This window comes from Microdochium trichocladiopsis (assembly GCF_020744255.1).
Source record: "Microdochium trichocladiopsis strain MPI-CAGE-CH-0230 chromosome Unknown B0I36scaffold_1, whole genome shotgun sequence".
NCBI classification, from domain to species: Eukaryota; Fungi; Ascomycota; class Sordariomycetes; order Xylariales; family Microdochiaceae; genus Microdochium; species Microdochium trichocladiopsis.
In genome coordinates this window covers 5,054,061-5,079,082 of record NW_025763544.1, presented here as the reverse complement: position 1 = coordinate 5,079,082, position 25,022 = coordinate 5,054,061, and the positions used below count along the sequence as shown (strand labels likewise).

Here is a 25,022-nt window from a genome sequence, read left to right as displayed (position 1 = left end):
TGACTGACGTCCACTTCCACGCTTCCACACTTTTGCACTCGACAACTGCTCACGTTTTACCAGCAGAGCCCTGCTTTCCACCTTCACCACTTCTCGCCAGCCGCACCACTCTCGACCGCCCAACATGCAGGTCCAAAGTCCGCTCTCTTCTTCAATAGGTCTCAGCGACGATCCTCCGCTCTCCATCTTTGGTGGAGGCTGTCTCAGCTATGAGCACCAGCGTTCCATGGCCTGTCGAGAACTACCGGCTGTCCGGAGGATACTAGGCACTAGAGCGCCTCAAAAGGCCGGCGGTGGTCTCTCGAGACAACGACGGCGGAGAGCGCAACACAACCACCAAAATCAATCACGGCGGTGGGAGGATGACGGCAGATCGTTGGCGGCCGACAGCAATGTCGTGCTTCCCAGCGATAGCCGCCGTGCTTCAGCTCCCGCCGACCAGTACATCGACGACATCAGCCGGCGGACCCCGCGTCTTGTCCGTCAAGAAGCCTTTTGTCTGTCGAGCACTTCGCGAGATTGGCGCAGCCTGGACTACATCGACGACGATGACGAGCTGTACCGTCTCGGACTGCTCTACGACGAGTCGCGCGACCATCGCCCCGTTCTGAGCAGGAGCCCTTCTCGAGCTGCTGCACAGAACGAGATACACAGCGCCCGTTTCACTCTGGATGCCATTCGCCACGGCGAGCCCGCGTATACCGTACGCGTGGTGTCCAACTCTGGCTCACATGGCAGCAGGAGGAGGAGGCGTTCCGGATACCGCTTCGACGCCCATGGCGCCACGGAAAATGACGACGAGGACATGAGCGATCGCGAGAGCGATGAGGACGGACAATACCACAAGAGCGAGCCCCGTCTCCGCGCCCCACCGAATTTGACCCTGGATCTATCATTCACGGCGTTTGCCGACAATGTCCACCAAGCCTGGCCCCGTCGTGGGTGCCAGGATGAGGGCATCCAGGATGACCTGTACAACCACGACATGCATGTGGAAGGGTCTGCCGGGGACAGGATACATTACGTCTCTTCCTCGTCGCAGCCGATGCAGCATATCATATACGAACTTCACGAAGATTACGATCATGACGACAACCACGCCGAGGAGCTACGTGAGGAAGAGATCGCACGTGCGAGGCGTCCAGGTACACCAATTACGCAGACTCCCGAGCTGGTCTCCGACGATGAGGACATCGGCTCCGACGACGCCGAGTGGTTCAGCCTCATGGAGGATGGATGGACCCCGATTGAGGAGGAGGAAGGCATGAGCCTAAGTGGCGCGGACGGCAAGAAGATTGGAGGATGGCCAGGTGGCGTCGCTATCAATGAGACCTGGGTTGTACTTGGGCGCGGGCAGGACGGCTCGTAGCAGATCCGCATTTGTTGCAAGGTCGGGGTTTCTCACACAAACCTCAGTCTTCAACAGACGCAAGCACAGTTTTGGTATTACCCGTCGAATACCTCGGAGACTGTGTGGATTGGCCTTCACTACACTGCTCCCGCAGGCCCTGGCAACACCAAAAGTTAACGGCGTATCATTCCAGCAAATCCAACTCGACTCTGTCACTTCATAAGCCGCAACGTGCCATCCCACCGGCGCTAGCTTTCATCCTCACGGCAATTTCGAACAGCGGGTTTCCGGGCATTTTTCTTTATTGTTTTTAAATTCGTTGCTTTTATTTCCTTTCGTTGCTACGTAGCTACTCTTACTTTTCATACTCCTGTACTTGCAAGATATCCATGGATCCTGTACCATTTTTCCCATTGCATAGCGTCTTCTTGCTTATTTCAGCGCTTCGGTGTATATCATGGGGTTCACCTCCATTCACATATTTAAACTGTCCACTGTCCCCCCTTTCCCCCTCCATTCGCGCGGTGCCGCGATACTAGAAAGGTTTCTCATGTGGAAACATCGACAATAAGCGGTGGATCTGCGAACACCACAGTGTCGTCATCGTGTATCATGTACGATCTTGTAGAGTTGCGAAGGCGTCGGAATGAAAGAACTACACTACCATCCAGACTCTCCCGGGGTCTACTTGCCTCAAATTGTTCCCTCACGAGGCTTGAAGTGACCAGTCCATCCGTCCGTTAGTAATATCAAGTGAAGAATCGACAAGTGCCGCAGCTAGCCATGCAGCCGTACGTTGCCACCAGGCCCTCGCCCAGCGCTAGGCTGCCTCAACTCGTGATCACCATTAGACAACTCTTGGCGCGCAGGCTTCCAGGCGGTGTCATGCGCCACTGTAGCCTACCATGCCCTCCTGCGTACCAGCAACCCCCAGAGCGGGCCCAGCATGCGCTAGGCTGCGAGCCGCCGCCAGGTACGGGTACCACAGTTACGCTTTACGTGCCGGGGCCAGGCCAGCACACCCCTGCGAAGGGAGGTGCAGCTCCACCACGTTTCCCCCCCCAGGCAACGAGCGGCCCATCCATGCATGTCATCTTTTTTTCCCAATTCCGCGACGTCAACATCGTCGTCTTGCTCTAACTGCGCTCAGCACGTCAATTCTACGAACCAACCCGAAAAGAAACTCCCGTCTCGTTCTATATGAGCCACGAGGCAGAAGAGAGAAGCCACACATCGAGGCCCGGCAACGCGACGACAGCATACACCCAGAGCGACGTTCCCGAGTAGGGAAGAGCGCGCGCCTGCGCACCGTCGTCATCACACCCACCCAACCACACACACACACACACACACACACACACACACACACACACACACACACACTCCTACCGCAACACACCAGCATCGCGACAGACATTCTCCTTCCCCTTCCCCAGCAGAAACGATGGCCGGCGACTCAATGCTCCTCGACGACGACGAGGACTACGCGTCCGACCAGGACTCGGACTTTGCGCCGGACGACGGTGATGATGCTGCGCACGGCGGCGGTGCCGATCAGGATGGTGGTTCGAGCGACGACGACGACGACAGCGACGACAGCAATGATGGCGATGGTAATGGCACGGGCAGTGACTCAAAACCCGCCCTTGGGAGCTTGCAAGACACTGCTGCTACCGCGGCCGCCGCCGCAGCGGCCGCGACCACAAGCTCATCAGCAGGAGCAGCAGCAGCGAAGGGTCGAAAGCGCGAGCACGGTCAAGACAATGACGACGGCTTTGAGAACTCTGGCGACGAGGCGATCATACAAAAGGGCCAGAAGAAGCTGAGCAGGAACAAGAAGAAGAAGAATAAGACCCAGCGCGGCGGGGACCAGGGGGACGAAGACGACGAAGACGAAGATGAGGGAGGAGTGGAGGGCGGGCTGATCAAGACGCGCAGCATGCGCGCCGCGGAAAAGGCGGAGCGCCGGGACCGCGGAGTCGTCCCGTCGGGACCCGTCACGATCAACGTCGACGATCTGTGGGCGCAGATGAGCGCCGGGTCGGTGCTGCCGGGCAAGGAGAGCGGGCATGATCGCGTCTCTGGGGCTGTGGCGGCGGACAGCAGCAGCAGTGCGGCAGGAGCTGATAAGGAGAACCAGGAGCCTGGCACGGGGTCCGCGGACGGAGACGTGGACATGACCACGGGAGACAAGACGAAGAGCAAAATGCAGACGAGCGCTGGCGGTGGGAGCGACGCGCTCGCCATGATCAAGATCAAGCGCACATACAACTTTGCCGGCAAGGTGCACACCGAGGAGAAGCTCGTGGCGCGCGACTCGGCCGAGGCCAAGCTGTACATTGCCTCGCTGGACCCAAAGTCGGCCGAGTACATAGCCCTCACGACGAGCACTTCTGCCTCTGATGGAGACAATGGCGCCGCGGCCAATGCGGACGAGGAGGCCTCGCTGCGAAGACCGCGCAAGGCGTTCCGCTCCATCTTTGAGCCCGTCATCGCGGACCCGTCAAGCTTGCAGAGGTCCGACCTGAACCTGGGCCTCAGCGCGACGCTGCAGCTCCGCGAGGCCGCGTTCCGCCAGGGCAAGGCCAAGAAGCTCAACGTCGTGGAGAAGAGCCGTATGGACTGGGCCGGCTTCGTCGACAAGGAGGGCATCAAGGACGAGCTGGAGCTCGCGGGCCGGTCCAAGGAGTCGTATGCGCACCGCCAGGACTTCCTCAGCCGTGTTGAGGCGAACCGCGAGGACGAGGCGAGGAGAGCGAGGCTTGCGGGGAGGGGGTGAGGGCAACAAAATCTCTGTTCTGAGCTGGCGCTTTGCTGTGCTGGACGAGGGCTTTATCCCGCTTATCGCGGGTTCTGCCATGGGCTTGTCTGGTGGGAGCAAGGTTCTTCGTGTCAGGACGGAGAAAACTCATCAGCCCCAATCAGGCACACTGCCAGCCCGACTTCACGACCACAGTCCATCGATGGTGACATTGACGCACTTTGGCTCGCACGACTCACCGTCCTAAGCGGATCCAGATATCGAACACGGCTGCGCTGCTGAGCGAAGTGGCAGATGCTAGGCAGTCGAGCATATGGTTTGGCGCGCACATTGACCGCGCCCAGCTCAGCCTCCTCGAGATTTCCTCGCTGCGAACAGCATACAGCTCGCAAGCCTGCTCCGGTCTTCTCGGCAGATTTTGAAGCACCTTGCTACGAAGATACTTCTGGCATGCCAATGGCCAAAAAGGACTTACCTCAGTCGGTAAAGAGTCTCGACATGGCTTCCACGAAGACCTCCTTCGGACCAAGGGGACCGCCAGGGGGAGCCTGTGAAAGTGGGATCGTCAGTGTCGGGCCTCATTTGTACTTCAAGGACACAGAGCAAATTACTGGCTTCTCAGGCGTTCCAGAAGCCATCCAGCTTTGTCGTCGTCCAGAGAAGAGTCACAACACCCCTCGGATGAGCGGTGTATTGTTGGAATTGCGACTGTACAAGACATGGGCCGATCGTTCCACCAACCAGAAACACAAATGCCCTGGTGGAGCCGGCCGAGTTACTGGAATGGTTAGCTGAGGGTCATGTATGAGCCCGTTGTGGAGGAGTCCAGGCAGATATTGTAGTGGCCATGGCTGCTTCCAGTAAAGCTGCTCATTGCAAGGCACTGAAGTAGGACATGATGGCAGCTGGTCGAGGAGCAAGCCGACTCAAAACTTGGCAATGGCCTGGAGAATGCTAAAATAAGTCCATGCCATCACGCAGATTGAGTGCTTACCCAGAGAAAGAGGTTGGACGCGATGTACCGCTCGTGTTTCAAATTGATGTGCGTTTCCTAGCCTAGAGGTTTTGCATATATATCTTATCCGGGTGCGCCATATTGGTTACTACATATTGCCCGAACCTACAGAGGGCCCGTTTCGCAAACAAAGTCACAACCCCAAACACTCTCTCAATCAGACCCTCGCGGCGACAAACGACATGTAAACCCCCCAGAGCAGGCCCACAAAATTGAGAAACACGACCCTCTTCTCGACGGGCACGACGGTGAAGCTGATGATCGAGGCAAACGGCCAGACCCGATAACCCGCCACGATGAGGGGCATGGTCTCGGTGCGGACGGTGTGGGCGATCTGGCTCAGGGGCTGGTTCTTGAGCAGGCCCGTGAGGATGAAGAAGGCGAGGGTGTTGAAGAGCGCGCCGAGGGTGATGCAGTCGATGAACCATTTGGTTAGGGTGTTGGTCCAGTTTAGTTTTCTGCTCCTCGTCCTCGTCCTGCCCTGGTGTCCGCGTGCGCCGCCATCTCTTGCGGTCGGCGAGCTGGGTGGGGATGGCGAGGGCGATAGTGATGATGATGATGATGATTGAGGCGGGGTCATGGAGTGAACCTGCTTCTCGAGGTCGAGCAGCTGCATCCCTGCGTTGGAGCTCGTCCTCTTCTTGTTGTGGAGCTTTGACGATGGCAGTCCTGTGTCGCCGCCGCCGCCGCCACCTCGCTTTTCCGCGTGGCTACTGCTGCCGCCCGGGCTGGGCCCGTACGCGGGGAACAGGCGCTCGAGGAGGGCCTGCCAGAGATAGTTTGGTGGGGTGGTGAGGAAGACGACGAACGCGAAGCGGACGATCTGGATGACGTCGAGGCTGTACTTGGCCGAAGACGACGTTGTCGATGTCGATGAAGAGGATGAGGATTCCCTGCTGTTGTTGTGTGCCTGGAGCAGCTGCGCGATGATGTTTGACGTCGTGCCGAGCAGGGTTGCCGCGATGGTGGCTCGGGCCATTGGGTTGTGGTGGAGGGGCATTGTCACGGAGAAAGCTGCCTGTCACTTCTCTCGTTTTGATGAGACTTTTCTAGAAGTGGTAGTGCCTCTATTCGCTTTCGTCCTTTGTTTGCCGTCGTGCTTGGCTGCACAACACACACGACTGCCTGGAGTCGCTGAGCCGCAGTGTCGCCGCGATTGAATTTGTGTTGGTTGACAGCGAGGATTGGCGATAGGTACAGGAAGGATCGGCTGAGGATTCTTGGCTCGAGTCTTGACGGCAACTGAGCAAGCCAGTCTCTTGGTTGAGCTGTATCTGTGTCGAAGTCGGAAATACTGAGGTTGCACAGAAGAAAGATCAAGCCCTCCAAGAGCTGTCAGCTACGCAAGTACGTTGTCCCAAGCCAAGCCAGAGCCCTGGAGGGTCGTCCATGCATCCATGCGGCGCCTGAGCGGGGCGTTCCGCACGCGGGTCTGAGCGATCCCCTGGGGTCCGGGGCCGCCCCACCCCGGAAATGCTAGGGTCCTCAACTCCTCAACCGAGTCAAATCATGTGTCAAGCACCCAGACTCTGGGCTCCAGTCGTGGAGCTATGCAGAGCCATGAGTATTATATCTCTCGCAGGCATGCATGTATCTCTTCTGTATTAATACCAATCTGCACTGCTCCGGCTCGCACATGCCCCTCAAAGCATTCATTCATCACGCCAAGATAGGGCGGAGGTCAAGAACTTAAGCTTCCACCACAATCCGAGAACCTCAACGCTTGATGTAGAACCCACCAGTCCCATAGGTATGGTCCTTCAACTCGCTCCCCTCCGTCCGGATCCCCGCCCAGTGCAGCGGCACGCTGTCCACCCTCCTCTGCAGCCCGGCACTCGCATGCGCCGCAAAGTCGCCAAGGCTCTTGTGCGTCTTGAGCGCCTTGACCAGCGGGTTCCGCACCGACGCAGCCTCGAGCAGATGCTTCTGGTGGCGGTGGTGCCAGGTGTCGCGGCTGAGGCTCGCTATCGCCACAGAAATGTTCTCGCGCATGACGGCGGTGATGCGTGTCGGCGGGGGCGGCGGGTCGCGAGGGAGCAGAGGGCGGAGGTGGGCCATGATGATGATGTCTATCCTCGCATCCAGCATGTCAGGCATCGGATCGCCCGACTCTTGGATCAGGTGGGCGACTGCCGTGTTCTTCGCGGCAACCTGCACCGGCCCGTACATGGGCGGGCCGACGACGACGATAGCTTTGTGCAAGTCACGACGCTCGCTGTAGGATCGTCCTTGGTCTGACACTGCAGCCCAGCCGACATACACCCCCCCGAGTCGAAGCAGCAGATTGCCAGGCACCCCAACCAGGTTCGCCGTGGGGAAGCCTGTATCGGCGCGGCTTCGCCCCGTGCCTTTGGCCACTTTCCCATGCATGTGTATCGGGAAGGGGTGCTCGGGCCCGTCGTCACTGCCCACCATCTCCGGAGGCGAGTCTGTAATGCTCGTCTCGTACAGAGAGTCCCACGTCGCGTGTCGGATGGGGGCATATCGATCTTCCGCCATCACGAGCCCCTCTGACGCACCGGCTCTGATCGCGGCCATGGCGCGCGGGTTCTGGCTCATGACCATCGGCTCGACCCGCTTCACGCCCGTCTGCACCACGCCAACCACGGGCGCGGCCACGGTCGTGATGTACTTCTCCCCGATGGCCGTGGCAGCCCGCATGCCCAGCTCGAGCGGCAGCGTGCGCAGGCTCGCGCCTCGCATGACGCTCATGTCGCGAGATGTGCTGGCCACGCGGAAGACGGGCGAGGGGCACAGGGACTTCTTCTTCTTGGTGCTGCTGCCGGTCCCGCCGCCGCCGCCGCCGCCGCCGCCGCACACCACGATGCGCATGTACCCATCGGCAGCCGAGGCCGGCACGCGAATCACGCAGGTCTCGCTGGGCCTGTGCTTGGATAGCCGCTTGTGGTTGGCAGCCTTCTTGAGGAACTTGTTGATGTCGCGCTGCCAGGCCCTCTCGTCCTCGGGTGGTATCTCGGAGGGGAGCACCTGAGCCGTCGGTGTGACGTCTATCCAGCTTGAGTCGGTACGGAAGAAGGTGCTGGCGTCCATCCCCATGTTGCCGGAAAAGCCCTTACGCTGCAGCCACAGGGTCCGTCCAGGAGGTAGAGGTCCGTCATCGGAGAAGATGGTGATTGCGACTCTGGTCGAGGGTCCTTTGTAGTAGACGAGGCCTGGCGAGTGACGAAGGACAGTGTAGTGCCGCGTCGACTCGGCTGGATGTGAGATGAGGCCGCCGGCAAAGTAGATTGTCTCATCAATAGCGGTTTTCCAGAAAGGCTTGGCCAGCTGCGATGGCGAGGAAGCATCCAGGGCAGGGGTGTCTGGGGTCACCGGCGCAAGGTGCCTGGGAGTCTCTGGTGTCAGCCCAGGAGAGTAGGCTGGTGGTGGTCCCAGAGGAGGCGTCGGCGATGAGAGCTCAGCCGGGCTGTCGATGACAACGGGGGACCGTGCCGGCCTGAGCACCGGAGGGTAAACATGCGTGTCCACGCTCAGTTGGCCCCGGGGATCTGCTGTCTTTTCATGCCTGGCGGTGTGTACCGCTACCGGCGCGGCTACGGGCAGTGCAAAGTAGTCGTCGAGCAAGTCCTCAACGGCATCCTCACCGGGTCTAGGGGGTGCCGGCCGCTGCTGTGGCGTAGTGGCCCCGACCGGGCGGCGGCGGATGGCGAGACGGTCAAACTGACGGTGGTGGTCGTCCATGGCCTTTACAACTGTCGTTTGCGCCTCGGAGCCGACGCCCACAGCCAAGTTGACATGTTTTGGTGTGATGCGAGGTCAGTCGCGAAGAAGGAATTCTGGGGCATCGTGTGTTGAATCGCCGTGCCAAGGACTCAATTTCATATGTCTGGCCTGGCACACAGGGATGTCGTTGGGACTGTCTGGAGGTCATGATAAGGAGGTGGCGCACGGCTCAGGCGGTTGTTCAGTGGGTGTGGGCCGGGCCACTGACGTTGGTGCCTCAGGACGCGAAAGGCGGACAAATGCAATTGGAGATCTCCGCCTCGACCGGCACTTTTTGCCAGGTCAAGCTTTCCGCAACTTCCGACATCACGTCAGTCAGATGATGACATAGCCCATCTGGAGAGATCTGACTGCATGGCGCAAGTGCTAGATCTCAAAAGCAGGCGATGGATCTCGTCGCATCAAAGACACAAACTGACACAACGGCCGCCGCGCTCCGAATGGGGAAATGGCAAGGACGCGCAATGGCGCCTTCCTGTCTAAAGTATGTGCTCAAAGTCTGGCTGTTGCTAATATGAAATCTGTAAGAGATGTGATGTGGCCACCAGTCCTGTCTGTGCCGCAGCATGCTACGCTGGAAAGCAAGAGTCCGACACTACCGAATCTATGCATCTATCCACGTGGAATTTTCCTGATCCCACAATCTGTCCACTGCATGCATGTCTCTGTTCTAGACGGCAGCATTGGCAGCCTTCTCGTCCTTGGTCGACGCAGACTCGTCACCAGACGTGGTGGCCTCGCCGGTGGCAGCCTTGCTCTGCTTCGACTTCTTCTGGAACCGGGCCCGCTCGCGCTCAGCCATGGCCGGGAACAGGAAACCCGGGGGGAAAACAGTCAGAAGGGCGACAGCGACGAGGATGCAGCTGTGGTGTGAGTTCCGTGTCAGTCTTCCACGCCGGCAAAACTTATCAAAGGTTGTTCAAAACAGTCGAAGCACTTACCATCCCTCGAGCACAATAAACGATGGCTCGTCCTGCATGATATGGTTGCCCCAGCCGCCGGCCATCTCGGCAATACTAACCAGCACACACACACACAAATTAGCCGTCCATCCTCTTCCTGGCATAATCCGTTACTTGGAGAAAAGGATATAGTACTCACCGGTAGATGCAACGGATGAGGATGGCAAAGTACGCGCCAGACACCGCGTACACAAACATCCGGAACTTCTTGTCCTTCCACCCCGCCAGCATAGCAAGAGCCTCCTCGCTCGTGTCGTTCTCGTGGGCGGCAATCCACTTGCGGCACCGCAGGAAGTAGTCCGTGCAGAGGACGCCAAAGACGCCGAGAAGCGCGGCCTGGAGGGCGATGCCGGTAATGATGACGTTGTTGCCGGCGTTGAGAAGCTTGGGCGTGTTGCGACCGGCAGCCGCAGCGAGACCGCCGCCGATGGCCTGCAGGATAAGGCACGAGACGTCGGCGGGGACGAAGATGAGCGGGTACAGGCGAGGCTTGATCCGGGACAGCTCGGGGTTGACGGACAGCACGACGTGCTTGAGCGTCAGGTATATGGAGACGCAGATGAGAGTCGGGCCCAGCACAATGGCGCAGATCTGTGTCTTGAAGGCATCCTGGTTCCAAGGGTTGTAGTGCAGTTGTGTGCGGGCGACATATCCTGCATGGCAGCGTCAGCATACGCAGATCCGAGGCTCAGGACATCACCGGGACTGACTAACCTGCAAACTCAAGAATACAGCCAGCTGTGAGGGCGGAAGAGTAGCCCCAAGTCCTCTTCATCACACATGTGGCAACGAGGCCGATGATGCAAGCACCAAAGCCTGCGGCGAGGAAGGCATTGGCTCCGAGGTTCGGGTAGTAGCCCAACACTGTCCGCTCGACGGGGCAATAGATGCTGACTTCCGTGCAGCTCATCGTGACGACGGGGTTGTCAAAGTGTCGTCCGGGCGTCTCGTCTGTTGGTCAAGGTTGACAACTTCGAAGTGTTTGACGGGAGAGGGAGGGCACAGAGACGGCGGCTGGGCGGTGCTTCCTACTTGTCGTCGCGAGTTGCTGGAGGTAGGCGGTTCTGGAGAGGAGAGAAAGCCATCATGGGTGTCGGGAAACGGGTAAAATGGGCCTTGGTTGCCATCTTTGGCACAATAAGTCAGCAACCTGGCCCATGGTGCTGCCACCACGACGGGGGCAGCCCAGGGCATAATGGGTTGACTTCGCAATTCGACCCTTGGCGGGAACAACACTGGGGCCTTCGGAACGAGCCATCTCGGCCTGGGCCTTTGCTCATTGGCCGGTGGGCTCGCATTGGGCGGGCCGCGCCATCGGACCTCGGATTCGGTTGCTCGGCCCTGGCTCTGCACCGTTGTGAGTGGAGCCAAAAGCGAGATGGATAAGCCCATGGGTCCCTTGCCAAGCTTGTTCTAGGCCGGACAGGGAACCCAGATCGCGCAAGAGCAGGTGCATTCCCGAGTGCCTAGCTCGCCTAGCACCCGGATCGTCGGGTTCCCGAGGCCCTGTGCGTCCGTCCGGAATCCAAATTCTTCGCTGCGACGATCACTTACTTACCCTCGCTTCGAGAACACGGGACTTGTGCCGGGGTACATGGCCTGCCGTAACATCAGATCTTACAGGCTTTGCGAACCCGACGGAAACAGCAGCCCACGCTAGAGATAATAGAGCGAGGGGAGTCGTCCTTGCACTGCACTTGTGGGTGGTGCGGCTGACATATGAATATGCGTGGGTGTTTCCGTCAGGCCTTTAACCGCTGACCGGAGTGCCTCTGCCTGTCAGTAAGATAAGCCCGGCTTGGCTCCCAGAGAAGTGGTGTGCACCACAAACCTGTGCTCGCGCCGCAAAATGGCTCGCTCTGCACAGCGCCCCGTGGGTTTCGTCTCACCCCGCAACACACTGTACCGTCTCATATTGGACACCAGGCATCGAACACAACAACCTCTGAGACATTTAGCATCGGAAGTCTGGACACATCAACTCAAAGCCGACTGACAATAACCAGACTCTGCGCGGGATGATGCTTGACCTTGCAAGCCGGGGAGTGTACCGTGGACTTGAACAGTACTGCTGCATGCTGATGGGCCCTTGCAAAACACGGGCCGCGCCCGAGCATGACCAAAGTCTGACAGCCATGGTACCACTTCCGAGATAGGACAAGCGCAACCACAGCTCGGATTGCTATATCTGTACTTTTACCACGTTTATTTTTGCTTTCTCGACTGGTATCTTTGCTTGCCACTATAACTACCATGTTTGCTATCAGACCAGCGTTTACACGGCTTCGCGTTTCTCTAGAATGACAGGTTTATCTTTGGAGGTTGAAAAGCACTGTGTGGTGCAGCGCACAGCCCCCACCGTCTGGACAAGGTCGGGCTATCTGTACTCTACATGTTCTGACTCTAAACGACGAAAGGTTTGCGGCGTCTCCCTGCTTACACTTTTATGCAGAACAGCTCGTGAAATCCTCCAGCTCGGCATCCGGTATGCTGATTTTCGGCAAGCACAGCTTGACATTTTCGCCTTCCAGCGGCCCGTCAAAGATCCTCCCGTACTCGGTCTTCCTGCCACTTGTCAGCAGGAATGAAATGAAGCAAGAAGCACGTCAACAAGTGCATGTGATTGGGGTGTATTGAGACTTACCTTGGTGATCCTCAAAAAGTCTTGATACACGTTCTCGGCCTTCATCTTGTCACGGACAAGATCAGTCACTCCGCCAAGAAGGGAGACGACCGTGAGCACCTTGCTGTCCCAGGTCACGATTGCCGAAACTCCCGTGCCATCAATGCGAGCACCTTCCGTGCTGCCGTACTTGTCTGTAAGAACATGTCAGTTTTTCAGAGCTCGGACTGACTGGGATCCACCTCCCGCGTTGACGCACTCTGCATTTTCTTAGCCACGACCATGTTTCGCCACCAAGCAAGTCCAACGGCCTTGTCAAACATCATGACAGGGAAGGCCCCGTACGGCGTTACGACGTCCAGGTATGAGTCGGTCTGCCACGAGATGGACGGTATGCCAGCCGGCGAGATGTACCCCTGGATCTCGCCCGTGGCGGGATCAGTCGAGTTGTTGACCGAGGCGTAGAGGCCGGGAGTGTTGGTGACGACACTGTTGCACGTACGCACGCGCTCGCCGTTCATGAAGACTCTCCTGAGCAGCCGTGTCAGCTATTTCACTCGTACTGTCCTCTCAACCAGGTGTGCATACTTCACTATGTCTACATCGAAATAAGGCAGCTCGAGCTGGTTCCAAACCTCGTGAGAGGAGAACCAAAATCCTGAAGGATGTTAGCATATCATCCATCCGCGAATCTTAGACCAGATTTGACCCGTTCAAAATGGATGCAATTAGCCATACGCACCTTTCCGGACAGTGATTGGGCCAACACCACCCTGGGAATACTCGACCTTGGCGAGTTTGCCGGCGGACCGCTTATACGTCCAGATCGCATCCTTCTCCTTGGCCGGCAGATCAGTATACAGCTGCAGGAAGTAGGCCAGAGTCTCTCCCTCGTACGGGTCGTCCAGCAAAGACGTCGGGCTTTCGCAAGAGTACGACTGGTCCGGGTGGTCGAGGGGCAGGCTCTGGTCCTTGATGGCCACCACGGCGCACACCTTGCCGTCGCCCTGGTAGAAGACCTTGGGCGCGGTCTTTGCAGCGTAGTCGAGCCACAGTTGCCAATGAGCAGCAAGTTCCTTGGAAGTCTTGTCGGATCCGGGAGCTTTCTCCAGCGCTTGTATGCACGCGTAGATTGCCCAGAGAAGTTCACTGCTGTAGTGTGAGCTCAACAAGTTCAGAGCGATCTATATGATTACCTTTGTTGATCTGGAGACTTACCCGTTGTCGAGTCCAGGCACCCGGTTGACCCAGTCATACGTAGGCGCGATATCCTGCTGGTCGGAAGTGAACCAGGGAAGATGCCCCCCAAAGCCTGGATATGTCTGGTTGAAGTTCTGATATGTCTGCAGCTTTGTCGAGAGAATCGACCTGGCAATGCCCGGGGCAGCTTTCAGGTCATCTGGCGAGAGGAAGCGGGCTGCTTCCTTCGAGCCTTTTATGACCTGTGCGTACAGCATGAAAGCTAGTGCCTGCACTCAGCTGGTTAGCAAGATTCAGAATGGGAAGACTCCGCCATCTTTTTCGCACACTCACCTCTTTGCTTGCAGCGCTGAAGGTGTGTAGCTGTGTCGGCTCCCCCGTAGTCCAGTCAAGCAAGGTGCCATCGTATGTCATTCCATTGAGTGAGTTGTATGCCACGCTGTTTTGGTGGAACTTGCCCTCCCAATACAGCATGTCCCAGATGAAGTCATCCGTGGCCTTGAGGACTTGCTCTTGTGTCGTCTTCAGTGCGAAGCGACATGTCGGCGGGGGCTTTGATGGCTGGGGCCCTGGCTTTGGGGCAGCGCCAACCAGAGAGCCCGCAGCTAGCAGGAGGCCGAAGGAGAGACTCGTGAGTCGCGACATTGTCCAAGGCTCTCAGAAAAGGAGGAATTGGGGAGCATGAGTGAAGGAGACTGCCAGAGCTACGATCACAAGCGCTGTATATATATATATATTGGAGTAGCTCATATGCACACATTTCTTTCCCCGGACTGGCAATGATCAACAAGCTTTGGGGCGTGTCCCTGGTTCCCATTTCCCCAGATTTTCTTGGCCTGGGGGTGCCTCCGCAGCACAATGACCCGCCAATCCAGGGTCAGCCAGTAGATGAGCTAAACAGGGCCCGGAGAATCGGCGAAATAGACCGGCGAAAACCTTGAACTCTCCAACTTGACGCCCCCGCTGGGGAGGGAGGAGAAACTCGGCTAAGGCGGGCCCGCATCATGCGGCCAGCAACAGTTTCTCCGTCTCTCTGGACATTCACGCGGTCGGACGGACCGTGTCACTGCAGCTGCAATGGCCTCGACCACGGCAGCACTGACAGACGCCCAGGATACTCGCCTGCATCGTCTGTCGGCTCAGTCGCCAGCAGCCGACTCGAGCGGCCCATTCCGAGCTTGTGACCGATGCCGTCACCGCAAGAGCAAGGTCAGTCCCACATCCGTTTCGTGGGGTGCATGGCCCATGAAATCGTAACTGACTCCAACCGGCCGCGTCAACAGTGCAGGTTCACTCTGTCAACTAGCCATGACCGATGTGATGGCTGTCTGCAGGCGAATGAGCCATGCCGATTTGACATGCCCATCGCCCGTCGAGGGCCCAAGGCTCGAAGGACTCGAGCAAGCTTGGGCGGCACGCAGCATGAACCTGACACTCGCTGGCGACCACTGGCTCGCCCTTCCATGCCTTCAGACTCTCATGTTTCCGTGCAGGCAAACTCTCCGGGAGCCGTGAGTCAAGCATCACCCTCAGCCGATGCCGCTGCCGCCGCAGCGTTGCGGTCGCTTGCCTGGAGAGCTCCAGGACCATCAGACACAATCGAGCAAGATCAGCAGGACAGAAACATTGTTCCTGGATTCAGACATGAAATCTCCCCAGAGTTGCCAATCGTCGATGTCAACTCACCATCCTCAAGGAGCGGTGTCAGCATCGGCCTCACGAACCAGCTGGGAACTTCAGCGGCGCTGGATCGGTGGAAACTAGTGGTCAACGCTCTGCAATATGCCGGCCAAGATGTTACAGTGCTGCTCCCGAGGGCACTTGATTTGTTCTTCGAGTATCTGTATCCCCTGACACCACTCGTCCACGAGGCTACTCTACGCCAGTCTCTAGCTTCCTTCACGTCCATGGATCCAGCGAGTCTTGGGGTTCAATCAACAAGTCCCAGTGAGCCTTGGCAAGAGTCCTCTCTCACATTGCTTCTCGCTGTTTCCGCTGCCGCCGCGTTCTTCCTGCCGAAAGACATCTTTGCCGAAGGCCACATTGTCAGCGACATTCTTCTCAACAATTCGCGGGCATCTTTGAACAACTACGTGGAAGCGGACCTGGCCAATCCCAACGCTAGCTCACTGGCCATTCGGTACTTCCACTCGAATTGCCTCCACGCCGCTGGAAGACCAGGACAGTCGTGGCTGGTCTTTGGGGAAGCGGCCAGACTGGCTCAGGCGATGCAGCTACATGAAGAAAGCGCATACACAGGCTTGGAGGGGTTGGAAGCAGAACTACGAAGGAGAGCATTCTGGATTCTCTACATGGGAGACAAGTCCGCGGCAATCCTCAACAGCCGCCCCATCACTATCCACAAGTTCTCCTTTGAATCTGGTATCACGACCGCCTATCCCAAGCCCTATCACGGCCTTTCGACCGATGCGTTGTCGCCTGCCAGCGGAACTCGCGCGGTAGATTCGGCAACCGACAGGCACGCTCAGACCATTATCGAGGGCTTCAATGCCAACCTGCGTCTGTGGCAGACATCATCTGATATTCTGCTAGAGCTGAGGCTCATCAGAGATCGACAGCTGCTGGACAAGAACAATCACACCGGCTTTAATGGGCCCCTCGGAGCCGCCGTGAGCCCGGCTCCTATCCAGCTCCCCCTCGACGTACAGGCGCAGCAGTTATCAGATCAAGAGCGTGCACGTCTCAACACTCTATACATCCGCTTCGCCACCTGCCTCGACACGATCCCACCCTCTCTCCAATCATATACACTGGCGTTACTGAATACTGACAGCGGTCCCGCCGGCGGTGGCGCGAACGGCACGCCTCCAAGCCCGACCGATTTCCTTCGTACGAACCAGTGCGTCGTGCAGTGTGCCAATCTCCAGGTCTCGGTCCACTGTTTGAGGATGATCCTCGCCCAGAAGCTCGAGATGCTGCCGTCACTATACGGCGTCACTGAATTGGGCCACTCTGATCTACACAAGACCGAGATTGCTCGGGACATGCTTCGTGTGATCCAGGAAGCGCCATTCTGGTCCTTGCAGGTCAATGGCGAACCATATGTGAGTTTTTCGAGACCAAGTGTCAAAGCCTTGCCATCGTGGATTGCGAAGTCTGGAACCATGTGTTCTGTCGACTCACTGATGTCCTGTATGATGTATAGGTCGAAAAGATCCGTCTGATTGGCGCCAGCCTTCTCGAGATCATCCATCGCAACGGGTCTTCGCCGATCGCCGCCCGTGCGCGGGCGGACTTCATAGTGCTGCTAGACCTACTTACCAGGCTGGACTCATGTGCATCGGATTCCTTGCGGAACGATTCTGGCTGGGCAGTGTAGAACTTGTGTAGACAATGTATAGTAAAGTGACGTGCAACCAAAGTGCGCACAATATTGTCCTATCTTGCGATGTCTGCCATATCTGCTGGCACAAATACTTCTATGAAGCAATCCTCCGCCATCTCTTGATGTTACTGTGTTACTAACCGTGTGTAGAACATAGTCAAGTTTCATACTGTCTTTTCCTCGATGTGGAAGGCGTGCTCCTGCTCTGCCTTTTTCACCTCGATCTCCTTTGCCATCTTCTGCTTCACCTCATGACCCTCGAACAGGTAAGTGAGCTCCTCCAGGCTGGGCCCGGCCGTCTCGACGAAGAAGAAGTACACGACCACAAAGATAAAGGCCACCCAGACGCAGTAGTAGATGTAGAACCGCCACGAGATGGCCTCGAGCGCGACGGGGTTGACGTACCCGCCAAAGATGGACGCTACCTGGATGGTCAGCAGGACGAAGGCCCACGCCTTGGCGCGCATCTGCAGCGTGACAATCTCGAGCGGGTACGTGACGACCAGGTTCGTCCAGGCGCACGTGTAGAAGGCCTGGAAGAGGAAGATGCACACCAGCACGGCGCGCCCGGCCGCCAGAGAGCCGTCCAGGTACGTCTTGGCCGAGATGGTCCACATGATGAAGACGACGAGCACGCCGCCGGACCCGACGAGGAAGAAGGTGCGGCGCTTGAAGCGGTCAATCAGCACGGTCACCGTGATGGCGATGATGTACTGCCACAGCGTCACCATGCCGTTGACAAGGGTGACGTCCTTCTGCTCCGTAATGCCCGTGTCCTTGAGGATCTGAGTGAGGTAGTTGGATACGAGCAGGTTTCCAGAGCTCTGGCTAAAGAGAGCAGTAGCGAAGCACAGGCCGATGCGCTTGAGGTTAGCCTTGGACGAGAAGAAGGCTTTCCAAGTCATGTTCTCCTCGGCCTCCTTATCGATAGCCTGCTGAATCTCGACGCACTCGTACTTGACAAGCTCGCTGTCGATATCGCCCTCGCCGTGGTACTTGACAAGAATGGCCCGTGCTTCTTCAGACTTGCCCTTGGCCATGAGCCATCGAGGCGACTCGGGGCAGAAGAAAACGAGGGTGAGCTGGTAGGCGCTCGGGACGATCTGGATCAGTGTAGGAAGCTTCCAACTCCACTCGTTGGGTATTCGGGCTGTGCCATAGGTAGCCCATGCCCCTACCACGTAGCCCAGCACAATACTAGTGTTGTAGAACGTTGTGACCTGCACGCGTTCCTTGGGGTGCGAGAGTTCAGTAACAAGCACCGGCGCGCCCATCTGGATGAGTGAGGAGCCGATTCCGAGCACAATCTTGCCCCCAATGAACATATTCAGCGATGTCGCAAAGAATTGGACCATAACACCGGCTATGATGACAATGGAGCCGAGGGCAGTAGGAACACGACGTCCAGCAACGTCACTGATCCAGCTGAGGAAGATGAAGGGGATGACTCCTCCAATGGCGTTGGACGCGCCAAAGAGGCCCAGCATTGAGCCTGTCGGGTGCCCAAACTCGACCTGCCAGCTCTGTAGTGTTTGGAGTGCATTTGTCATACTCCTGTTGAACGGTAAATAGGTCAGTAAGTCCGCACGCATCTCGCTATACTTGGCATCGTCACTGCCGCAGGGTAGCACGACTCACCCATCGATCCCCAGTGCCATGCTGGCAAAGAGTGAGGACGTAAGCAAGAAATACAGGAGGACTCCATTCTTTCTTCTCCAGAAAGGAGCAATGGAATTGACGTCAATGGCAGAGTGCAAGTCTGCCGTGGCTTCTGCGGCTCGTGGAGCCATGGTGGGCGCGAAATCGTCAACGTGAAAGGGGTGGAAAGTAGGAAGCCGAATTAAGTGGTGATTGCGATGTTTGCGTGGTAAGTCATTGCAACCCGCGGAGGATCGACGCGGATCTATATACTAGGTTTCACTGAAGTCACACATTGCAACCTTCCCCAGACTTGGCCGCCTTTGTTGCCTTCCCCACAACCTTACCCCACGGGCGAACCTTGTCCACCGGCAGACGACAAGGATCTGGGAACATTCGGCGAAATGTAGCCAATGGGAGAAACCTCTGCTGTCGATCTGACGAAAGAGGCGGACATCCCCCCCACATGTCCCCTGGCATAGTTCTTCAGTCATTTCGCCGAAGAAAGTGGTCAAGTTTGCCCGTCGGCGTCCATGGTCAATTTGCCCGTTCAGCGACTCGCTTAGCCAGGACCATTTTGGTATGACCATTTCCTTTTTCCCAACGACTTTGGTACCTCCAACTGCATTGCATCTTCCGTCGTCCAAGGTATTGTGCCAGGATCAGAGGTCAGTGTTTAACCATGTCTCGCTCACTGCCACCGAACTTCCAGCTGGGCTTCGCAACAGCCTCCTACCAGATTGAAGGAGCCGTCGCCACTGACGGCCGAGGTCCCTCTATTTGGGACGAGTTCTGCCACCAGACGCCCACGCGGACGAAGAATTCCAATGGCGACATTGCGTGCGATCATTACAACCGCCTAGACGAAGACCTTGACCTCCTCAAGCAGTACGGCGCTGATGCGTACCGATTCTCCATATCGTGGTCCCGCATTATCCCGCTGGGTGGCCGCCAGGATCCCGTGAACGAGGCTGGCATCGACTTCTACAACAGACTGATCGATGGCTGCCTGGAGAGAAACATCACTCCGTGGGCAACCCTATATCACTGGGACCTGCCGCAGGCTTTGCACGACAGATATGGAGGTTGGCTTGATGTAGAGGAGTCGCAGCTGGACTTTGAAGGATACGCGCGATTGTGCTTCGAGCGCTTCGGAGATAGAGTCAAGAACTGGATCACACTAAATGAGCCATGGATTGTTTCTATATTTGTAAGTTCCCTATAGCGAAATACGATTCCGAGCCAATCTGACAACTCCGGCGGCCGCTCTAGGGATATGCCACCGGCATCAACGCACCGGGTCGGGCATCGCAGGGCGTTAACCCACAGGCGAGCGAAGGCGACTCGGCGACAGAGCCCTGGACAGTCGGCAAGGCGCTCATCATGAGCCACGCACGTGCAGTCGCAGCATATAACCGCGACTTCCGACAAGCTCAGGGAGGGCAGATTGGAATATCCTTGAACGGCGACTACTATGAACCTTGGGACCCGAAAGAGCCCAAGGACTTGAAAGCCGCGGAGAGGCGGATGCAGTTTCACATTGGCTGGTTCGCTGATCCGATCTTGTCAGTACTATCTTCCTGGCTTGTTCTCATTCTAACACAAGTTCGTGATCAAGTGCAAGCTGACGTTTTCTACAGTCTGCGGCGAGACTATCCACAATGCATGCGAGACCAGCTGGGAGAACGCCTCCCGCAATTCTCGGAGGCTGACATGTCCTTGCTGCGGGCAGCCGAGTGTGACTTCTACGGCATGAACTACTACACCTCGCAGTTCGCACGCCACCGCAGCACACTGGCCCCCGAAACCGATTTTGTCGGCAACGTGGATGAGCTGCAAACCGACAAGGCTGGCAACGCAGTCGGCTCGGAGAGCGGCCTGGCCTGGCTACGGTCCTGCCCAGATCTGTTCCGTAAGCACCTTGCACGAGTGTACCGTCTATATGGCAAGCCAATCTACGTCACAGAGAATGGCTGTCCATGCCCCGGCGAGGACAAGATGACCCGAGAACAGTCAGTTCAGGATGTGTACAGGCAACAATATTTCCTTGATCACATCGGGGCCATCAATGATGCTGTGCAACAGGATGGCGCTGTTGTGGCTGGCTATTTTGCCTGGTCTCTGATGGATAACCTGGAGTGGTCTGATGGCTATGGCCCTCGATTTGGTGTGACGTATACTGACTATGATACTCTCGAGCGCACCCCGAAGAGGTCGGCGGCTATGCTCAGAGGAATAGTCGATGCGCGCAAGGTCTCGTCAATTAACGGCAAGGTCTGAGGAGGGCCTACATGATTGCCGAGGTTCAGATACTTATTTTGTCGATAATCAACCATAACTTATCCCACAGTAACCCTTGACTATAGTACAGGATTATAGAACCAGAATATTGGAAGTGTCTCACATCTCTCTGAAGCTTCATGCACATGGTGACTCAGAGAAATTGAAGCAAATATTTTCGCCCTACAGGCCCGACCCCAATTTCTCGATCTCATAATTTTGCTGGTGCACAGGGAGCCTTTCATCGCTAAGGGAAATGTGCTGTGATAACTCATGCTTCAGAGCATGCCAGGCAGTTCGAAATCGCTCAGCAGCTAGCGACCCAACGAAAACGGCATGAGATGCCATCTTCTCATTAAGACCATCGGAAAAGAACTTATGCTTGCGTTGAGAATACGTAATAAACTCTGGTGGCCTTCCAGGACGAATGATCAGCGGTGCATCTATTTAGTGCGAACGGCTCTGCTGCCTAAACGTTCACGGTCTCCATTCAGCCGCTAAGTTCGTTCTCCGTCCTTGGGCCTTTTAAGCCGTTCGCCCGTGTATCACTATGAGCAATCACCCTGAGCAAGTTCAGGTTGCCGAGATCATTCATCTTCAAAGCACAATGACTTCCCCTGCTGCTGAACATACCACTCGTGCCGAGAAAGTCGAGCTCTTTCTCGACCTTTCCGTCCTGCGCTATAGCATCGACCCGAGGACCGCAGAATGGAGCGACCAGGAAGGCCACCCCCACGACTCGCCTGAGCGCTGGGCAAGAGCGGCACGCCTGCTGGCTGAAGACCCTAGCATCGCACGCGACAGCATCCACACTGCTGTCGTCGCCCACAATGTAGAGCTCGTACGCGAGTTTCTCGCGGCCGACGCAGCCTCACCAACCACGTCCCATGCCTTCGATGGATGGCAGCCACTGATGAGGCTCGCGTACACGCGACTGCCTGGTCTCAATATCCTGTCGCCTAGTGGGCAGCCTGCTCCTACTATCTCCATGGGGTCAGCCCTGTCCACGACGACCAGCACAGCATCAGCAGGAACATACTCGTCGCCGGCATTGGTCATTGCAAAGCTTCTCCTAGAGGCAGGCGCGGACCCCAGCGGCGGCCCACTCAGAGGCGATGCAAAGGGATTCACGGCCCTGACGGGTGTCATTGGTGGAGGGGAGGCTGACCAGCCATCGCACCCACATGCCGAGGCTCTCGCAAGATTGCTGATCCAATATGGTGCGGAGCCGTTGGACGGACAGGCACTGTACAACACGTCTTTGGTTCACAGGAGGCCATATAGAACCGGGGACGATACCGCGAGCGGTGGAATTGACCAAGCGGCTGGCACAAGAGACGACGAAGTTTTCTGGCTTAACTTCTTGTGGGAGGAGTGCAAGGCGCGGTACATGGCGGACCGGTCCGGGGATACGGACAAGACGATGGACACTGATGGTATGGAGGACGCAGGGGCACACGTCCGAGAGCGCTGGCAGGCGCCTGTGGCCAACGGCACCCTGCCAGCGCCGCCGCTCGAATATCTCCTGCGAAGCGCCATTTCACAACATCAGCCTAAGCGCGTGGAATGGCTGCTTGAGCACAGCGCCGATGCCGGCACTAGCATCACACCCAGCGTAGGACAAACGGGCACCACGAATGAGGATGATTAAAGGTCCCTGGTAGAGTTTGCAAAAAGCGCTAGATACGATGTTACCGTGGATATCTTGGCAGATATGGCTGAAAGGCCAGGAACGGTGACCACCGCAACACAGTCACGATGAGTGAGGCTGCACGTTTAGACTCTTCAGATAAGCTAATTCTCCGTGGCGCTTGTTGTCTCGTCAAGCTGCGGTGCATAAGGTATTTTGAACTCATTTTGGAACTGTGCTGCCACTGTCAGCAGAACAGCCTACAGGCGAGGTCAGATATGTGTCTGTCCTTCACGCAATTTTCCATTATCTGAGCCTTCAGCCATGGTGATGACCACCGGCATGATGACCCTCACCCGCCTCACCCTCTTGACTCTCCGGTGGGAACGGCGGGTCTGCCCCCTCAAGGGTTGGATCCCAGGTCGGGTTCGCCCCGGCGTCGCGCCACCGTACCGCACGAGGTCCGTTCTTGTTCCAATCCAAGATAGCGTCAAAGTTGCGACAAGTATGCTGAGAGGACCAGTCAGGGAGAGCATCCCTTCGCAGTGGGTTGTCGAGGGGATCGTAGAAGAGGGCCGGTGTGACGTCGGCGGTGCACATGAGTTGCAGGCGAAGCATGTCAATGCAGTGGTCTGTCGGGATTTGGGACGAGCCGAGCACAAGGTTAGTGGAGTGATCCCGTGGCTTACTTGCAAGATCGAGCGGGTGGATGGGGATAGAGTCAGATGTTGCCTCTGTGAAATGTTAAAGTGACGTACCGAAATGTGTGTAGATGTTTTCATCAGGGACGCCTTCGTCCAGGTTCTTGTAATGGTCGTAGTTATAAAACAGACCCATTCTCAAAGTGTTCTATACAGTAGATTTCGTTGCCCGTCAGCACGAGGTTTTGTTGCTTGCTGATTTCTAAGCCAAATAGTTCTTCCGGATTACTCACTAGGCAGTGTAGCAGATGGAATACCTCGAGCATGGCTAGGTACCCTCCACCGTGTTCGTCAGGCACTTTATGAAGTGGCCGCGCGGGGTCATTAATTGTCTCATGTGTGTAGTTCAACGCGAGGACTTCCTCCTCGGTTAGCCGGATGCCGCCTGCACCAAGCTCAATCTTGTGCCACGCAACGTCGACATGGTCGGAGTGCTCCCCTGGACCATCACGCCAAGGGTTCGTCTGCCTGAACTCGGCCTTGTAGTGAGCCGGAGGGAGATATTGAATAGCCTCTAGAGCCGGGGCTGTGGCACAATCACGTTTGTTAGGGTCTCGGTCACACAGCGTCATTTGGGCAGGACGGCCTTGGACAACCATGAAACTGTACTTACAAGGCGTTGAAAGCTTCTGCACGCAGACATCATTCGAAGTGACATGAGCTGACCTCAAACTGGCTCCGAGTGCCAGCAGCGTCAATATGTTGGTCGCCGTAAGCACTATTGTGGTTGGGGACCATGATGACACTCGTCGTATAGTAAAACTGGACAAGATAGACCTTGATGTGTGCGTCTTCGTCATGGAAGTTTCTGACTGAGGCAGACTCTCGTAGGCCACTGATTTGAGCCACATCTTGTTCAGTTCTCGAGTCGAAACACCAGAAAACTCCTGTGGTGTCGAAGAACCAAATTTGGCCACGGTTGCTTCTCCTATATGAGCTAGGCCAACATGAAGATAATTATGCTGAATCGCTACTCACAAGAATCTTATGCAGGCAAAACCTTGAGACGGCGAACGAACGGGAGGTCTGTGGCCTCGGAGGGCCAAAGGTCGGGATGGTCCGGCAAGTTCAGTCAAGAATAATTGCACGATCCTGCCCTCCCGGTCTTGCCACGCGGGCCTACGGTGGAACAAGGAGACTCGGAAAAGCTGACTCTCTCTACGTACCAACCCCTGCAAGATAATAGTCAAGTCTAAACCAATACGAGATGGTTGACAGGGGTATGTCCTCCACCAGCGCAGGAATACTTGAATAGGTATATGCCTGGTTACACTCCTATCAAGTCCAAATTCCAGGGATGGCGTCAGCACCGGGGGGCAAAGATTGGACCACCCATTCACATCGTACACATAAGCACCTCCCTTTTTTGGTTAAAGGTTCTCCAGAGCGGTCCCCGAAGCGTGCCAGGTCCCCGAGGCTCTGTCGATCCCTGCACGCCGTTGTGGTTTCCGGCCTAGCTTGCTGGGGCTAAAGCTTGACCAAGCTTGACAACGGCGCCCGGTCCGCGTGCTCTATCTCCGCCTCGTCTTATTCGTATCATACGGCTCTGCCTCGTAGCCACGAAATTATCGAATGTGGCAGCAGAATTCAGCAGTCGTTGTCAAGAGGAATAGTTGATGAGGAGCACGCTTAACAACGTAGTTGCCATCGTCCTCAAAGCCTATATCGAGCCCTTCAGAACACGCCTGAATACTCTTCCCGAAGCCACGGGGGAGCAAGACGATCAGTAATGCCTCCGTACAGCTAGCTGTGCATGAGGCACCTGCCTGAT

The 25,022-nt window shown here is 56.8% G+C and overlaps 12 protein-coding genes across 12 annotated transcripts; 6 read left to right on the top strand and 6 right to left on the bottom strand.

Moving 5' to 3' along the window:
- The first annotated feature begins 21 nt into the window (after nucleotides 1–21).
- On the top strand, nucleotides 22–1,634 carry B0I36DRAFT_20681 (uncharacterized protein). Its single transcript, XM_046148848.1, has one exon. The coding sequence runs from the start codon at nucleotides 125–127 to the stop codon at nucleotides 1,367–1,369; it is 1,245 nt and encodes a 414-aa protein (XP_046019278.1). The 5' UTR covers nucleotides 22–124; the 3' UTR covers nucleotides 1,370–1,634.
- Nucleotides 1,635–2,795: 1,161 nt separating this feature from the next.
- On the top strand, nucleotides 2,796–4,130 carry B0I36DRAFT_344841 (bucentaur or craniofacial development-domain-containing protein; the record flags this gene model as incomplete). The annotated part of the gene is made up of 1 exon (XM_046156302.1): nucleotides 2,796–4,130. One exon carries the CDS (start codon nucleotides 2,796–2,798, stop codon nucleotides 4,128–4,130), a length of 1,335 nt encoding a protein of 444 aa, XP_046019277.1.
- Nucleotides 4,131–4,268: 138 nt separating this feature from the next.
- B0I36DRAFT_20677 (uncharacterized protein) lies at nucleotides 4,269–5,096 on the top strand. The gene has a single exon (XM_046148847.1). The coding sequence runs from the start codon at nucleotides 4,407–4,409 to the stop codon at nucleotides 4,905–4,907; it is 501 nt and encodes a 166-aa protein (XP_046019276.1). The 5' UTR covers nucleotides 4,269–4,406; the 3' UTR covers nucleotides 4,908–5,096.
- A 188-nt stretch (nucleotides 5,097–5,284) lies between these two features.
- Nucleotides 5,285–6,516, bottom strand: B0I36DRAFT_282017 (uncharacterized protein; the record flags this gene model as incomplete). Its single annotated transcript, XM_046151501.1, has 2 exons — nucleotides 5,868–6,516; nucleotides 5,285–5,585 (listed from the first exon to the last, which is right to left on the bottom strand). Exons 1-2 carry the CDS (start codon nucleotides 6,125–6,127, stop codon nucleotides 5,285–5,287), a joined length of 561 nt encoding a protein of 186 aa, XP_046019275.1. The 5' UTR covers nucleotides 6,128–6,516.
- Nucleotides 6,517–6,693: 177 nt separating this feature from the next.
- Nucleotides 6,694–7,943, bottom strand: B0I36DRAFT_312390 (uncharacterized protein). Its single transcript, XM_046152500.1, has one exon. The coding sequence runs from the start codon at nucleotides 7,837–7,839 to the stop codon at nucleotides 6,844–6,846; it is 996 nt and encodes a 331-aa protein (XP_046019274.1). The 5' UTR covers nucleotides 7,840–7,943; the 3' UTR covers nucleotides 6,694–6,843.
- A 1,131-nt stretch (nucleotides 7,944–9,074) lies between these two features.
- Nucleotides 9,075–11,025, bottom strand: B0I36DRAFT_20619 (RTA1 like protein-domain-containing protein). The gene is made up of 4 exons (XM_046148841.1): nucleotides 10,548–11,025; nucleotides 9,973–10,486; nucleotides 9,813–9,887; nucleotides 9,075–9,734 (listed from the first exon to the last, which is right to left on the bottom strand). The coding sequence occupies exons 1-4, from the start codon at nucleotides 10,741–10,743 to the stop codon at nucleotides 9,542–9,544; spliced, it is 978 nt and encodes a 325-aa protein (XP_046019273.1). The 5' UTR covers nucleotides 10,744–11,025; the 3' UTR covers nucleotides 9,075–9,541.
- Nucleotides 11,026–12,277: 1,252 nt separating this feature from the next.
- On the bottom strand, nucleotides 12,278–14,301 carry B0I36DRAFT_234202 (putative GPI anchored protein; the record flags this gene model as incomplete). The annotated part of the gene is made up of 7 exons (XM_046149284.1): nucleotides 12,278–12,394; nucleotides 12,478–12,650; nucleotides 12,716–12,987; nucleotides 13,045–13,114; nucleotides 13,199–13,605; nucleotides 13,675–13,925; nucleotides 13,990–14,301. 7 exons carry the CDS (start codon nucleotides 14,299–14,301, stop codon nucleotides 12,278–12,280), a joined length of 1,602 nt encoding a protein of 533 aa, XP_046019272.1.
- A 672-nt stretch (nucleotides 14,302–14,973) lies between these two features.
- B0I36DRAFT_312384 (fungal-specific transcription factor domain-containing protein) lies at nucleotides 14,974–17,058 on the top strand. Its single transcript, XM_046152499.1, has 2 exons — nucleotides 14,974–16,721; nucleotides 16,823–17,058. Exons 1-2 carry the CDS (start codon nucleotides 15,015–15,017, stop codon nucleotides 16,994–16,996), a joined length of 1,881 nt encoding a protein of 626 aa, XP_046019271.1. The 5' UTR covers nucleotides 14,974–15,014; the 3' UTR covers nucleotides 16,997–17,058.
- B0I36DRAFT_282006 (general substrate transporter) lies at nucleotides 17,042–18,792 on the bottom strand (the record flags this gene model as incomplete). The annotated part of the gene is made up of 2 exons (XM_046151500.1): nucleotides 17,042–18,556; nucleotides 18,641–18,792. 2 exons carry the CDS (start codon nucleotides 18,790–18,792, stop codon nucleotides 17,167–17,169), a joined length of 1,542 nt encoding a protein of 513 aa, XP_046019270.1. The 3' UTR covers nucleotides 17,042–17,166.
- Nucleotides 18,793–19,322: 530 nt separating this feature from the next.
- B0I36DRAFT_282005 (family 1 glycoside hydrolase) lies at nucleotides 19,323–21,033 on the top strand (the record flags this gene model as incomplete). Its single annotated transcript, XM_046151499.1, has 3 exons — nucleotides 19,323–19,850; nucleotides 19,913–20,205; nucleotides 20,281–21,033. 3 exons carry the CDS (start codon nucleotides 19,323–19,325, stop codon nucleotides 20,918–20,920), a joined length of 1,461 nt encoding a protein of 486 aa, XP_046019269.1. The 3' UTR covers nucleotides 20,921–21,033.
- A 494-nt stretch (nucleotides 21,034–21,527) lies between these two features.
- On the top strand, nucleotides 21,528–22,571 carry B0I36DRAFT_358402 (uncharacterized protein; the record flags this gene model as incomplete). The annotated part of the gene is made up of 1 exon (XM_046157962.1): nucleotides 21,528–22,571. One exon carries the CDS (start codon nucleotides 21,528–21,530, stop codon nucleotides 22,569–22,571), a length of 1,044 nt encoding a protein of 347 aa, XP_046019268.1.
- A 297-nt stretch (nucleotides 22,572–22,868) lies between these two features.
- On the bottom strand, nucleotides 22,869–23,823 carry B0I36DRAFT_235687 (uncharacterized protein; the record flags this gene model as incomplete). Its single annotated transcript, XM_046149417.1, has 3 exons — nucleotides 22,869–23,182; nucleotides 23,309–23,399; nucleotides 23,485–23,823. The coding sequence occupies 3 exons, from the start codon at nucleotides 23,821–23,823 to the stop codon at nucleotides 22,869–22,871; spliced, it is 744 nt and encodes a 247-aa protein (XP_046019267.1).
- Nucleotides 23,824–25,022: the final 1,199 nt, after the last annotated feature.